Below are 16,156 nucleotides of genomic sequence, written 5' to 3'. Positions count from 1 at the left end.
CCCACAAGGCCCGCCGTATACCGGAGACACCCCCACAAGGCCTGCCGTATACCGGAGACACCCCCACAAGGCCCGTCGTATACCGGAGACACTCCACAAGACCTGCTGTATACCGGGGAACACCCCACAAGGCCCGCCGTATACCGGAGACACCCCACAAGACCCGCCGCATACCGGAGACACCCCACAAGACAAGCCGTATACCGGGGGCACCCTACAAGACCTGCTGTATACCGGGGACACCCTACAAGACCTGCTGTATACTGGAAACACCCCACAAGACCTGCTGTATACTGGGAACACCCCACAAGACCTGATATACCGGGAACACCCCACAACGTCGGCCCGTTTTGGAGATGCTCTGACCCAGTTGACTAGACGTCACACTTTGTAGTGTCAGAGTCATTCAGACCATTCGCTTATCCATTTTTCTTGCTTTCAACACAGATAGGTGAGAACTACAAGTCTCAGAATGCCAGAGAAAACCACTGAAAACCATGCTGGCACCTGCTAAGGTAGTGCTGGGTGCACGGAGGCACACACACCTGTGGCAGGTACAGTATCCTCCCTGCAGCTGAGCCGACACTGCAGCCGCTGCCTCTGTATGAACAGGATTATTTGGTTTGTGAAGTTATAGATTAACTGCAGCCAAAAAGGCCCGCACCGGGATCCCGAGGCCCGCACCGCCGCCCGCACCGGGATCCCGAGGCCCGCACCGAGATCCCGAGGCCCGCACCGCTCCCCGCACCGGGATCCCGAGGCCCGCACCGGGATCCCGAGGCCCGCACCGAGATCCCGAGGCCCGCACCGCTCCCCGCACCGGGATCCCGAGGCCCGCACCGCCGCCCGCACTGGGATCCCGAGGCCCGCACCGGGATCCCGAGGCCCGCACCGGAATCCCGAGGCCCGCACCGGAATCCCGAGGCCCGCACCGCTGCCCGCACCGGGATCCCGAGGCCCGCACCGCTGCCCGCACCGGGATCCCGAGGCCCGCACCGGGATCCCGAGGCCCGCACCGGGATCCAGAGGCCCGCACCGCTGCCCGCACCGGGATCCCGAGGCCCGCACCGCTGCCCGCACCGGGATCCCGAGGCCCGCACCGCTGCCCGCACCGGGATCCCGAGGCCCGCACCGGGATCCCGAGGCCTGCACCGCCGCCCACACCGGGATCCCGAGGCCTGCACCGCCGCCCGCACCGGGATCCCGAGGCCTGCACCGCCGCCCGAACCGGGATCCCGAGACCTGCACCGCCGCCCGCGCCGGGATCCCGAGACCTGCAACGACGCCCGCACCGGGATCCTGAGGCCCGCACCGCTGCCCGCACCGGGATCCTGAGGCCCGCACCGCTGCCCGCACCGGGATCCTGAGGCCCGCACCGCTGCCCGCACCGGGATCCTGAGGCCCGCACCGCTGCCCGCACCGGGATCCCGAGGCCCGCACCGCCGCCCGCACCGGGATCTCGAGGCCTGCACCGCTGCCCGCACCGGGATCCCGAGGCCCGCACCGCTGCCCGCACCGAACCTCGCTGCTACTTTCTAATATGTTTTGTGTTGCGAGCCGTCACCATTTTCTCGATCTTGGCTTTGCTATGAGTGAAGGAGAACACTCTGCTTTACATCCAGCTCACACTTCTCATTGCTGAGGGTTTGCTACAGCTATAACCAGTCTGGACAATCCTCTATCCTGTGCTGACTGTCTGCTACAATGTATCAGTCTGCAGTCTGGCCATTTCTCTACAGACTGGATACAATTGTAACAATCCCTCAGATCAGGACACATTTCCAACCCCTGGATGAGACCAGGAATGTTCTTATTCACTAAGGACAAGCGGATGATTTGAAAATAGAAAAAAACTCTGAATCTATATCTTAAAGTTGCAGGACTTTTATTATAGTCGGCTTTATCTGGGGCCTCTTCGATGATTCACATCCGGTTTATAAAAATGTGAAGAACAATTAAAGGGCCGGCACTCCTATTTGTCGGAGGCGGTCGGATCGGTGGCCACAGGTGAGTGATACTTGGTCCCAAGAATCTATAGAAAATGAGAGCGAGCTGATGAGTCACACAGGACCTGCCACAGCAAGCCCAACACTAATCTTATCAGGTCCTGACTCTGCCCTGCTGCACCCAAAACAATGGCCCCTGGGGGCGACGGCGGCCTGAACACCTCCATAATAGTGGACAGGGAAGAGACCTGACCACCCAGGGCCACAGTCATCACACTGGGGGAATGGCTGATAACTGGGGACAATCGCTTGCATTCAGCTGCACAATTATCAAGGGTCTGACCTACAGAGAGACGAAGGAAACACTTCCTGGCACTATCATCCCATCATCTGGAATCAGACCCGCACGGGGAACGAACTGCAAAACTCCTAATGTGTCATCTCACAGTCCAGAAATTCCAATAGTCCAGAAAATGTCAGAATAAAGAATCAGGGACTATCTAATCCAGAACATCTGATAATCCGGCACAGATATACAGAGGAGGCTTCCGGAGGAACTTACAAATAGACGAGATTTCCCCATGACAACACTGAGCATGTGAGGCGTGAGCTATAGCTCTCTGCAGTCAGCCATTTTCTGCAAACGCATCAGTAAATATCAAATAATTCGGTCCAAAATCTGATAAATTAGCCAGAGACCAAATTAATTCAGCACACATTAAATTTTTATTAATAAAATACACAGACACGCAATAGAAAAGAGATAAAAAAGCACCTCCACACTGTGAGGGATCAACCACTGCATATATATGCCTAATATTATATGTATATGGTATAAAATTAATACTATAACTTCCATAATAAATGCACTTTAATAAATCTTTGTACACTTAACATGATATGCCAAGGTATCACATTAGCACTGGAAGTCACTTTTACGCATGGTATTATATATATATATATATATATATCAGTGTCATACATCTATTAACATATTCACGCATCTATTCCTTACCTGTTCTAGGATAGGATATTTCTATATACACATATTGCTTCATTTATCTGACACTTATATCATTTTCATTCACTAGCACTCATATACTAGTCACACTTCATATTTTAATAGATTATTTACATTTTATGTATTGCACTATGCCCTTGGCACTTTAATTCATTTTGTCCTTTATACCACCCGCACACACTCCTGTTCGTTCATTTTTATACACTGCTAAGCACTCAGCACTCTCATTTATTCACACTAAATTATTTTATTATTGTATTCTAATCAGGCCATTCATCTGTTATTCCCTTCGTCGTCATCTCTGGCGCTGTCCTCTTTTCCTTCTTTGCCAATATCACCTGCTGGTGCGCTTGCGCCTTACGCTCAGAGCTCCAGACTTCGGGTTATCCGGCCACAGTGGGGGCGCACGCGCAGTAAGCATCATATCACCATGGTGACTCTGCAAGCGTGCGCTCCACGGGCCGGAACCCGGAAGTCTCACTTACAGGAAGCACTGCGGGGGGGGTTTAAGCACGCGCCACGCACAGTCGGTCCTAGCAGCTCTCTGTCCTGTGGCATCTGTTCCTACGTTTATTGGATCTCACCACACATAAAAAGGTAGTTACCTCTCTTACATTTCCACGCCCCCTGAGGAAGTCAATACGATGAAACGTGCGTAGGGGTTGAGGGACGCTGCATAACCTTGGTGCCTGCAATACAGCTGCTCTGTGGTATGTTTATCATCTTGTTACACCATGTTTTGCATTTTGCACTGTTAGGCTATGTGCCCACGATGCAGAAATGAAGCAGAAAATTTCTGCATCTCCCTGGCAAAAAAAAAAACGCATGTAGATTGTGCATGCGCTTTTCCTGCAGAATACATGAGGAATACATGCGGATTCACATGCGTTTCCGCATGCAGATTGAAAAGCGCTTTCCAGGCGATAGCATCACTTGGAAAGTGCTTGACAACTAGGTCACACTGTATAAATCCATGCAAACAGCAACCGGCATATATAGTGTGACCGTAAAACAATGCTTAAAATAAAGCTATACTCACCCCCGAGGCCCCGGCGTGGCTGCAGCGCTCGTTCCTGTCTGGCTCCTGGCTGCCGGCATCTCGCGAGACAGAGCGGTGAAGGGCCTGCGGTCACATGACTGTGACGTCAAAGAAGGTCCTTCAGCGCTGCCGGCATGCAGAGAGAAGCCGCCGGACAGGTGAATATAAACTTTATTTATTATTTTATTCTTTTTTTCACAGGTACAATGGTACCCAGGTCTGGATGACAGTCTTCTCTCCTCCAGACCTGGGTAACATCCGCACATTGAAACGCATATAATCCGCGTGTACAAATGTACAGACACGGATTATGTGCGTCTCAATGCAAGTCAATGGCGGCGCTTCCGCTGCGTGTCCGCAAAATTAATGAACATGCTGCGGATTTATGAGCGCTGCAGAAACGCTGCGGAAAAATCCGCACCATGTGCATTGACATTGCGGAATGCCATTGAGGACCATGGGGTGCGGATTACCAAGCGTTTTTGATGCGTTTCCACTGCGGAAATTCTGCAGTGGAAACGCATGAAAAACGCATCGTGGGCACGCAGCCTTAGGGTATTTTCAACTCACAGTTTGCACTTTAGCACTTTATGGAAGTTATAGTATTCATTTTATACCATATACATATAATATTAGGCATATATATGCAGTGGTTGATCCCTCACAGTATGGAGGTGCTTTTTATCTCTTTTCTATTGTGTGTCTGTGTATTTTATTAATAAAAATTTAATGTGTGCTGAATTAATTTGGTCTCTGACTAATTTATCAGATTTTGGACCGAATTATTTGATATTTATGGTTATGCTGGTTCAGCAACTATATTTGCAACTATAGGACAATATTTGCTTTTTGATTATAAACACATCAGAAAGTCCGGCCTATAGACATCCATGATAATCATGGCTGGAGTCTGCAGGACTATTGGAGTCGTACATTACATACGCTACCTCCAGTTATAGGTGACCATTATATAGGTGCCCATCACATACGTCGTTAGCACAGCGGAGCATTATACACCTTCTAAAGCCTCCGCGTCCATCATATACGAGGCTGGTTCATACCGGACACTTCTAGAAGTCACCTATGTATACATTATTGGCTCTAGCAGGGTGCAGGTGGGCACTGTATATATGCTGGGTATATAGGTGACCATTACTCACATGTCTGATTTACAAATTATCCATATATCACGGAGTCTATGTGATTACTAACCACGTGGTTAGCGTACACAGGACCATATATTATTATGTAGCACTTAGGTAACTATTATATACATGGCTGAAGTCCAAAACTAATGTGTCCGCTATATACAGTACAGACCAAAAGTTTGGACACACCTTCTCATTTAAAGATTTTTCTGTATTTTCATGACTATGAAAATTGTACATTCACACTGAAGGCATCAAAACTATGAATTAACACATGTGGAATTATATACTTAACAAAAAAGTGTGAAACAACTGAAAATATGTCTTATATTCTAGGTTCTTCACAGTAGCCACCTTTTGCTTTGATGACTGCTTTGCACACTCTTGGCATTCTCTCTATGAGCTTCAAGAGGTAGTCACCGGAAATGGTCTTCCAACAATCTTGAAGGAGTTCCCAGAGATGCTTAGCACTTGTTGGCCCTTTTGCCTTCACTCTGAGGTCCAGCTCACCCCAAACCATCTCGATTGGGTTCAGGTCTGGTGACTGTGGAGGCCAGGTCATCTGGCGTAGCCCCCCATCACTCTCCTTCTTGGTCAAATAGCCCTTACACAGCCTGGAGGTGTGTTTGGGGTCATTGTCCTGTTGAAAAATAAATGATGGTCCAACTAAACGCAAACCGGATGGAATAGCATGCCGCTGCAAGATGCTGTGGTAGCCATGCTGGTTCAGTATGCCTTCAATTTTGAATAAATCCCCAACAGTGTCACCAACAAAGCCCCCCCACACCATCACACCTCCTCCTCCATGCTTCACGGTGGGAACCAGGCATGTAGAGTCCATCCGTTCACCTTTTCTGCGTCGCACAAAGACACGGTGGGTGGAACCAAAGATCTCAAATTTGGACTCATCAGACCAAAGCACAGATTTCCACTGGTCTAATGTCCATTCCTTGTGTTCTTTAGACCAAACAAGTCTCTTCTGCTTGTTGCCTGTCCTTAGCAGTGGTTTCCTAGCAGCTATTTTACCATGAAGGCCTGCTGCACAAAGTCTCCTCTTAACAGTTGTTGTAGAGATGTGTCTGCTGCTAGAACTCTGTGTGGCATTGACCTGGTCTCTAATCTGAGCTGCTGTTAACCTGCGATTTCTGAGGCTGGTGACTCGGATAAACCTATCCTCAGAAGCAGAGGTGACTCTTGGTCTTCCTTTCCTGGGGCGGTCCTCATGTGAGCCAGTTTCTTTGTAGCGCTTGATGATTTTTGCAACTGCACTTGGGGACACTTTCAAAGTTTGCCCAATTTTTCGGACTGACTGACCTTCATTTCTTAAAGTAATGATGGCCACTCGTTTTTCTTTACTTAGCTGCTTTTTTCTTGCCATAATACAAATTCTAGCAGTCTATTCAGTAGGACTATCAGCTGTGTATCCACCAGACTTCTGCACAAAACAACTGATGGTCCCAAACCCATTTATAAGGCAAGAAATCCCAATTATTAAACCTGACTGGGCACACCTGTGAAGTACAGACCGATTCCGGTGACTACCTCTTGAAGCTCATCAAGAGAATGCCAAGAGTGTGTAAAGCAGTCATCAAAGCAAAAGGTGGCTACTTTGAAGAACCTAGAATATAAGACATATTTTCAGTTGTTTCACACTTTTTTGGTAAGTATATAATTCCACATGTGGTAATTCATAGTTTTGATGCCTTCAGTGTGAATGTACAATTTTCATAGTTATGAAAATACAGAAAAATCTTTAAATGAGGTGTGTCCAAACTTTTGGTCTGTAATATATATATATATACATACATACACAGTTGAAACCAGAAATTTACACACACTATATAAAAAGACACATTATTATTATAGCGCCATTTATTCCATGGCGCTTTACATGTGATCGGTGTATACATACAAAAACAATTACAATAATCTTGAACAATACAAGTCAGTGACTGGTACAGGAGGAGGGAGGACCTGCCCGTGAGGTCTCACAGTCTATATACATGTTTTTCTCAATATCTGACATGAAATCAGAATAAACCTTTCCCGTTTTAGGTCAGTTACGATTACCATAATTTTTAATATTTGCCAAATGCCAGAATAATGAGAGAGAGAGAAAGTTTTAAGGCATTTTTATTACTTACTGCAAAGTCAAAAGTTTACATACACTAAGATTACTATGCCTTTAAAGAATTCTGGACGGCCCATATGATGATGTTATGTGCTTTGAAGCTTCAGCTTTTTGGGCAACATCTGAGTTAATTAGAGACACACCTGTGGATGTATTTTACCGCACACCTGAAACACACTGCTTCTTTGTGTAGCATCATGGGAAAGGCTAAAGAAATCAGTCAAGATATCAGGAAGAGAATTGTGGACCTGCACAAGTCTGGCTCATCCTTGGGTACAATTTCAAGATACCTGAAGGCGCCTCGTTCATCTGTACAAACAATTATACGCAAGTACAAACAAGATGGGAATGTCCAGCCATCATACCGCTCAGGAAGGGTACGGGTTCTGTGTCCCAGAGATGAAAGTGCTTTCGTCCGACATGTGCATATCAACCCAAGGACAAAAGCAAAAGACCTTGTGAAGATGATGGTGGAAGCTGGTAAGATTGTGTCAATATCCACAGTGAAACGAGTACTGTATCAACATGGGCTGATAGGCCACTCTGCCAGGAAGAAGCCGTTACTCCAAAAGAAACACAAAAACGCCAGATTAATGTTTACAAATGCACACAGGAACAAAGACCTTAATTTTTGGAGACATGTCCTGTCGTTTTGGGCATAATGACCATCGTTATGTTTGGAGGAAAAAGGGAGAAGCTTGGAAGCTTAAGAACACCATTCCAACTGTGAAACATGGGGGTGGCAGCATCATGTTGTGGGGTGGTTTTGCTGCAGGAGGGACCGGTGAACTTCACAAAATAGATGGCATCATGAGAAAAGAAGATTATGTGGCAATACTGAAGCAACATCTCAAGACATCAGCCAGGAAGTTAAAGCTTAGGCAGAAATGGGTCTTCCAAATGGACAATGACCCGAAGCATACTGCCAAAATGGTAACAAAGTGGCTTAAGGATAACACAGTCAATGTTTTGAAGCGGCCATCGCAAAGCCCTGATCTCAATCCTATTGAAAATTTATGGGCAAAGCTGAAAAAACAGGTGCGAGCAAGAAGACCTACAAACCTGGATCAGTTACACCAGTTTTGTCAGGAGGAATCGGCCCAAATTCCCACCAACTATTGTGAGAAGCTGTGGAAGGAGATCCCAAACGTCTGACCCAAGTCATTCAGTGTAAGGACAATGGCACCAAATACTAATGAAATGGATGGAAACTTCTGACTTTGCAGTAAGTAATAAAAATGCCTTAAACCTTCTCTCTCTCTCATTATTCTGGCATTTGGCAAATATTAAACATTATGGTAAAATCCTAATTGTCCTAAAACGGGAAAGGTTTATTCTGATTTCATGTCAGATATTGAGAAAAACATCATATGTGTCTTTATATATAGTGGATGGAAACTTCTGGATTCAACTGTATATACACATAACTGCTATACACACTGACGGGATATACGGTAGATGACGACTATATCCATGATTATATACAGTGCAGGGATGCAGTGATCATTATGACCATTATACACACTGCTCTCCTCTATACAGGGGATGATTATATACCCCCCGGGTCCACACACTCTGTGTATAGTGGCAGCCGTAGGTAATTATCATATTTACTAACATCGTCACACACAATTATCAGTCACATGACCGCTGCAACAAAAGGGGCTGCACCTGTGTATACCATGTACCACTACAGAACACTCAGCCTGTACAGGGCTATATGCACCCACAGCCTGTGGACCCCCATATACCCAGCAGGAGGGAATAACAAGGATCTGGGGCTCCCCTGTTCTCCCCTGCCATGAAGGGGTTAACTCCGCTCTTACCACAGTCACAGCACATAACAGGTGGAGAACAAGGAATAAGTGACCTGCCGGATACCTGGGAAAGGGGGCGAGCCGGGGGTCCCCAGAATCAGCAGGACAGCAGAGTGAGGACCCAGGTCTACAAAGAGAGCAATAGCAGAACACTGAAAACCCCGGCACCGAGCTCTGGGGGTCCCTTCAGGACTGGGGGTGTATTCTAAGGGGCAGGGGTACAACTGAGGACCCCAATGTACCCAGCTCCACACTGCTGCAGGTATTATTGGGGGCTGCACCCGGCTGGATTATTGGGGGCTGCACCTGTCTGTATTGTACCTGGATTATTGGGGGCTGTATCTGTCTAGATTATTGGGGGCTGTATCTGTTTGGGTTATTGGAGTATGTATCTGAACTATTGGGGGCTGTACCTGCCTGTATTGTTGGTGGCTGCCATTCACCTGCGGACACTCCCTGCCCCTCCTGACAGTGACAGGAGCCCCCTCACCTGCAGCCCCCGTGTTGCTGCCTCCCCGCCCCCTCCTCGGCGCTCCCGTCACGCGCGGCCCCCGGGGGCCACACTCGCGTCTCACCTTGGTGAAGTAGAGGAGCCACAGTTCGTAGAGCTTCTCCTTGGACGCCATCCTCCTCCGCACAGGCTGCGGTCCCGGCTCACCTCCGCGCAGGCTTCGGCTCCATGTGTCTCCCCGGCAGGTGCGGGAGGTTGTGAGCTCCGGAAGGTGCGAGAGCAACAGAGGGGCCGAGAGCAGCAGCCGCCTCCTCCCGGCGGAGAGCGGGCGGCACCGGGCGACACCTGCGGACACTGCCGGTACTGCAGGCGGCGGGAGACACTGCGCCCACAGCGGGGAGAAAGTGACTCCCCCATACTGAGGAGACGGGAAGAGTGACCCCCCCAACACTGAGGAGACGGGAGAGAGGAGAGTGACCACCCAATACTGAGGAGACGGGAGAGAGTGACCCCCCCCAATACTGAGGAGACGAGAGAGTGACCACCCAATACTGAGGAGACTGAGAGTGACCCCCCAATACTGAGGAGACGGGAGAGAGTGACCCCCCAATACTGAGGAGACAGGGAGAGGGTGACCCACCCCCCCAATACTGAGGAGACGGGAAGAGTGACCCCAATACTGAGGAGACGGGAAGAGTGACCCCCCCAACACTGAGGAGACGGGAGAGAGTGACCACCCAATACTGAGGAGACGGGAGAGAGTGACCCCCCAATATTGAGGAGACTGAGAGTGACCCCCCCAATACTGAGGAGACAGGAGAGTGACCCCCAATACTGAGGAGACGGGAGAGAGTGACCCCCCCAATACTGAGGAGACGAGAGAGTGACCACCCAATACTGAGGAGACTGAGAGTGACCCCCCAATACTGAGGAGACGGGAGAGAGCGACCCCCCAATACTGAGGAGACGGGAGAGAGTGACCCCCCAATACTGAGGAGACAGGAGAGAGTGAACCCAATACTGAGGAGACAGGGAGAGGGTGACCCACCCCCCCAATACTGAGGAGACGGGAAGAGTGACCCCAATACTGAGGAGACGGAAAGAGTGACTCCCCCAATGCTGAGGAGACGGGAGCAAGTGATCCCCCAATACTGAGGAGACGGGAAAAGTGACCCCCCAATACTGAGGAGACTGAGAGTGATCCCCCTAATACTGAGGAGACAGGAAGAGTGACCCCCCCCCCAATACTGAGGAGATGGGAGAGAGTGACCCCCAATACTGAGGGGGCGGGGAGAGAGTGACCCCCCCCCAATACTGAGGAGGCAGGGAGAGAGTGACCCCCCCCCCAATACTGAGGAGACGGGAGAGATTGCTCCCCCCAATACTGAGGGGGTGGGGAGAGAGTGACCCCCCAATACTGAGGAGACGGGAGAGAGTGACCCCCCAATACTGAAGGGGTGGGGAGAGAGTGACCCCCCAACACTGAGGGGGCGGGGAGAGAGTGACCCCCCAACACTGAGGAGACGGGAGAGAGTGACCCCCCAACACAGAGGGGGCGGGGAGAGAGTGACCACCCAACACAGAGGGGGCGGGGAGAGAGTGACCACCCAATACTGAGGAGATGGGAGAGTGACCCCCCAATACTGAGACGGGAGAGATTGACCCCCCAACACTGTTGTGGGGGAGAGAGTGACCACCCAATACTGAGGAGACGGGAGATAGTGACCCCCCCAATACTGAGGGGGTGGGGAGAGAGTGACCCCCCAATACTGAGGAGACAGGAGAGAGTGACCCCAATACTGAGGAGACGGGGAGAGAGTGTCCCCCCAATACTGAGGAGACAGGAGAGAGTGACCCCAATACTGAGGAGACGGGAAGAGTGACCCCCCAATACTGAGGAGACGGGAGAGAGTGACCCCAATACTGAGGAGACGGGAAGAGTGACCCCCAACACTGAGGGGGCAGGGAAAGAGTGGCCCCCCCAATGCTGAGGAGACGGGAAGAGTGACCCCCCCCAATACTGAGGAGACCGAGAGAGTGACCCCCCCCAATACTGAAGACACGGAGAGAGTGACCCCCATTACTGAGGAGACGAGAGAGAGACCCCCAATACTGAGGAGACGGGACAGAGTGACCCCCAAATACTGAGGAGACGGAGAGTGACCCCAATACTGAGGAGACGGGGAGAAAGTGACCCCCCCAATACTGAGGAGACTGAGAGAGTGACCACCCCATACTGAGGAGACAGAGTGACCCCACCAATACTGAGGAGACGGGAGAGAGTGACCCCCCCATACTGAGGAGACGGAGAGAGTGACCCCAATACTAAGGGGACAGGGAGAGCGTGACCCCCTAATACTGAGGAGACGGGAGAGAGTGACCCCCCCAATACTGAGGAGACGGGGAGAGTGACCCCCCAATACTGAGGAGACGGGAGTGACCCCCCCCAATACTGAGGACACGGAGAGAGTGACCCCCCCCATACTGAGGAGACGGGGAGAGAGCGACCCCCCCAATACTGAGGAGACGGGGAGAGAGAGACCCCAATACTGAGGAGACGGGAGAGAGTGACCCCCATTACTGAGGAGACGAGAGAGAGGCCCCCAATACTGAGGAGACGGGACAGAGTGACCCCCAAATACTGAGGAGACGGAGAAAGTGACCCCAATACTGAGGGGACAGGGAGAGCGTGACCCCCTAATACTGAGGAGACGGGAGAGAGTGACCCCCCCCAATACTGAGGAGACGGGGAGAGTGACCCCCCAATACTGAGGAGACGGGAGTGACCCCCCCCCAATACTGAGGACACGGAGAGAGTGACCCGCCAATACTGAGGAGACGGGAAGAGTGACCCCCCAATACTGAGGAGACAGAAAGAGAGACCCCAATACTGAGGAGACGGAGAGAGTGACCCCCAATACTGAGGAGACGAGAGAGAGACCCCCAATACAAAGGAGACGGGAAGAGTGACCCCCCAACACTGAGGGGGCGGGGAGAGAGTGACCACCCAATACTGAGGAGATGGGAGAGAGTGACCCCCAATACTGAGGAGACGGGAGAGAGTGACCCCCAATACTGAGGAGACGAGAGAGAGTGACCCCCCAATACTGAGGGGGCGGGGAGAGAGTGACCAGCCAATACTGAGGAGACAGAAAGAGAGACCCCAATACTGAGGAGACGGAGAGAGTGACCCCCAATACTGAGGAGACGAGAGAGAGACCCCCAATACAAAGGAGACGGGAAGAGTGACCCCCCAACACTGAGGGGGCGGGGAGAGAGTGACCACCCAATACTGAGGAGACGGGAGAGAGTGACCCCCAATACTGAGGAGACGGGAGAGAGTGACCACCCAATACTGAGGAGACGGGAGAGAGTGACCCCCTAATACTGCGGGGGCGGGGAGAGAGTGACCCCCCAACACTGAGGGGGCGGGGAGAGAGTGACCAGCCAATACTGAGGAGACGGGAGAGAGTGACCCCCAATACTGAGGAGACGGGAGAGAGTGACCCCCAACACTGAGGGGGCGGGGAGAGAGTGACCACCCAATACTGAGGAGACGGGAGAGAGTGACCCCCCCCCAATACTGAGGAGATGGGAGAGAGTGACCCCCCAATACTGAGGGGGTGGGGAGAGAGTGACCCCCAATACTGAGGAGATGGGAGAGAGTGACCCCAATACTGAGGAGACGGTGGGAGAGAGTGACCCCCCCAATACTGAGGAGACGGGAAGACTGACCCCCAACACTGAAGGGGCGGGGAAAGAGTGACCCCCCCAATGCTGAGGAGACAGGAGAGAGTGACCACCCAATACTGAGGAGACAGGAGAGAGTGACCCCCCAATACTGAGGAGACGGGAGAGAGTGACCCCCCAATACTGAGACGGGAAGAGAGTGACCCCCCAATACTGAGGAGACGGGAGAGAGTGACCTCCCAATACTGAGGAGATGGGAGAGAGTGATCCCCCAATACTGAGGAAACGGGAGAGAGTGATCCCCCAATACCGAGGAGACAGGAAAAGTGACCCCCCAATACTGAGGAGACTGAGAGTGACCCCCCCAATACTGAGGAGACGGAAGAGAGAGACCTCAATACTGAGGAGACGGAAGAGAGAGACCCCAATACTGAGGAGAACTGGACAGAGTGACCCCAATACTGAGGAGACAGAGAGTGATCCCCCCAATACTGAGGAGACGGGAGAGAGTGACCCCCCAATACTGAGGAGACGGGAGAGAGTGACCCCCCTAATCCTGAGAGTGACCCCCAATACTGAGGAGACAGGGAGAGTGTGACCCCCTAATACTGATGAGACGGAAAGAGTGACCCCCAATACTGAGGAGACGGAAGAGAGAGACCCCAATACTGAGGAGAACGGGACAGAGTGACCCCAATACTGAGGAGATGGGAGAGAGTGATCCCCCCAATACTGAGGAGACGGGAGTGAGTGACCCCCCAATACTGAGGAGATGGGAGAGAGTGATCCCCCCAATACTGAGGAGATGGGAGAGAGTGATCCCCCCAATACTGAGGAAACGGGAAGAGTGACCCCCCAATACTGAGGAGACGGGGAGAGAGTGACCCCCCAATACTGAGGAGACGGGAGAGAGTGACCCCCCTAATACTGAGGCGACTGAGAGTGACCCCCAATACTGAGGAGACAGGGAGAGTGTGACCCCCTAATACTGATGAGACGGAGAGAGTGACCCCCCAATACTGAGGAGACAGGGAGAGTGTGACCCCCTAATACTGAGGAGATGGGGAGAGAGAGACACCAATACTGAGGGGACGTGAGAGAGTGACCCCAATACTGAGGAGATGGAGACAGTGACCCCCCAATACTGAGGAGACAGAGAGTGACCCCCCCCAATACTGAGGAGACGGGAGAGAGTGACCCCCAATACTGAGGAGGCGGGGAGAGAGTGACCCCCCAATACTGAGGAGATGGAGAGAGTGACCCCCCAATACTGAGGGGACAGGGAGAGAGTGACCCCAATACTGAGGAGACGGGGAGAGAGTGACCCCCCAATACTGAGGAGACGGAGAGAGTGACCCCCCCCATACTGAGCAGACGGAGAGTGACCCCCCCAATACTGAGGAGATGGGAGAGAGTGACCCCCCAATACTGAGGAGGCGGGGAGAGAGTGACCCCCCAATACTGAGATGGAGAGAGTAACCCCAATACTGAGGGGACAGGGAGAGCGTGACCCCCTAATACTGAGCAGACGGGGAGAGTGACCCCCCAATACTGAGGAGATGGGAGTGACCCCCCCCAATACTGAGGACACGGAGAGAGTGACCCCCCCCAATACTGAGGAGACGGGAGAGAGTGACCCCACAATACTGAGGAGACGGGGAGAGAGTGACCCCCCCCATACTGAGGAGATGGGAGAGAGTGACCCCCCTCATACTGAGGAGACAGGAGAGAGTGACCCCCCCCCCATACTGAGGAGACGGAGAGAGTGACCCCCCCATACTGAAGAGATGGGGAGAGAGTGACCCCCCCAATACTGAGGAGACGGGAAGAGAGTGACCCCCCCAATACTGAGGAGACGGTAGAGAGTGACCCCCCCCCATACTGAGGAGACGGGAAGAGAGTGACCCCCCCAATACTGAGGAGACGGGAGAGAGTGACCCCCCCATACTGAGGAGACGGGAGAGTGACCCCAATACTGAGGAGACGGGGAGAGAGTGACCCCCAATACTGAGGAGACGGGAGAGAGTGACCCCCCAATACTGAGACGGGAAGAGAGTGATCCCCCTAATACTGAGGAGACAGGAGAGAGTGACCCCCCAATACTGAGGAGACGGGAGAGAGTGACCCCCAATACTGAGGAGACGGAGAGAGAGTGACCCCAATACTGAGGAGACGGGGAGAGTGATCCCCCAATACTGAGGAGACGGGAGAGTGGTCCCCCAATACTGAAGAGATGGGAAAAGTGACCCCCCAATACTGAGGAGACTGAGGGTGACCCCCCCAATACTGAGGAGACGGGAAAAGTGACCCCCCAATACTGAGGAGACTGAGAGTGATCCCCCCCAATACTGAGGAGACAGGAAGAGTGACCCCCAAAAATACTGAGGAGAAGGGAGAGAGTGACCCCCCAATACTGAGGGGGTGGGGAGAAAGTGACCCCCCCAATACTGAGGAGGCGTGGAGAGAGTGAGCCCCCCCCCAATACTGAGGAGACGGGAGAGAGTGATCCCCCCAATACTGAGGAGACGGGAGAGAGTGATCCCCCCAATACTGAGGAGACGGGAAGAGTGACCCCCCAATACTGAGGAGACTGAGAGTGACCCCCCCCAATACTGAGGAGACGGGGAGAGAGTGACCCCCCAATACTAATGAGACGGGAGAGAGTGATCCCCCAATACTGAGTAGACAGAGTGACCCCCAATACTGAGGAGACAGGGAGAGCGTGACCTCCTAATACTAAGGAGATGGAGAGTGACCCCAATACTGAGGAGACGGGGAGAGAGTGACACCAATACTGAGGAGACAGGGAGAGGGTGACCCCCCAATACTGAGGAGACGGAGCGAGTGACCCCAATACTGAGGAGACGGGAAGAGTGACCCCCCAATACTGAGGAGACGGGGAGAGAGTGACCC

General features: G+C 52.0%; 1 protein-coding gene across 1 annotated transcript in view; it reads right to left on the bottom strand.

The window, feature by feature from the left end:
• NBEAL2 (neurobeachin like 2) overlaps positions 1–9,905 on the bottom strand; it is a 127,653-nt gene extending 117,748 nt beyond the window's left edge. Inside the window, exon 1 of the mRNA XM_073677094.1 lies at positions 9,678–9,905. Coding sequence (XP_073533195.1) covers positions 9,678–9,728 — 51 coding nt within the window. The 5' untranslated portion in view covers positions 9,729–9,905. The remainder of the gene's footprint in view (positions 1–9,677) is intronic.
• Positions 9,906–16,156: the final 6,251 nt, after the last annotated feature.

Source organism: Phyllobates terribilis, unplaced genomic scaffold (assembly GCF_046119375.1).
Source record: "Phyllobates terribilis strain yellow unplaced genomic scaffold, ASM4611937v1 Scaffold_4__5_contigs__length_816908805, whole genome shotgun sequence".
NCBI lineage: Eukaryota > Metazoa > Chordata > Amphibia > Anura > Dendrobatidae > Phyllobates > Phyllobates terribilis.
This window is presented reverse-complemented; position numbering and strand designations above follow the sequence as displayed.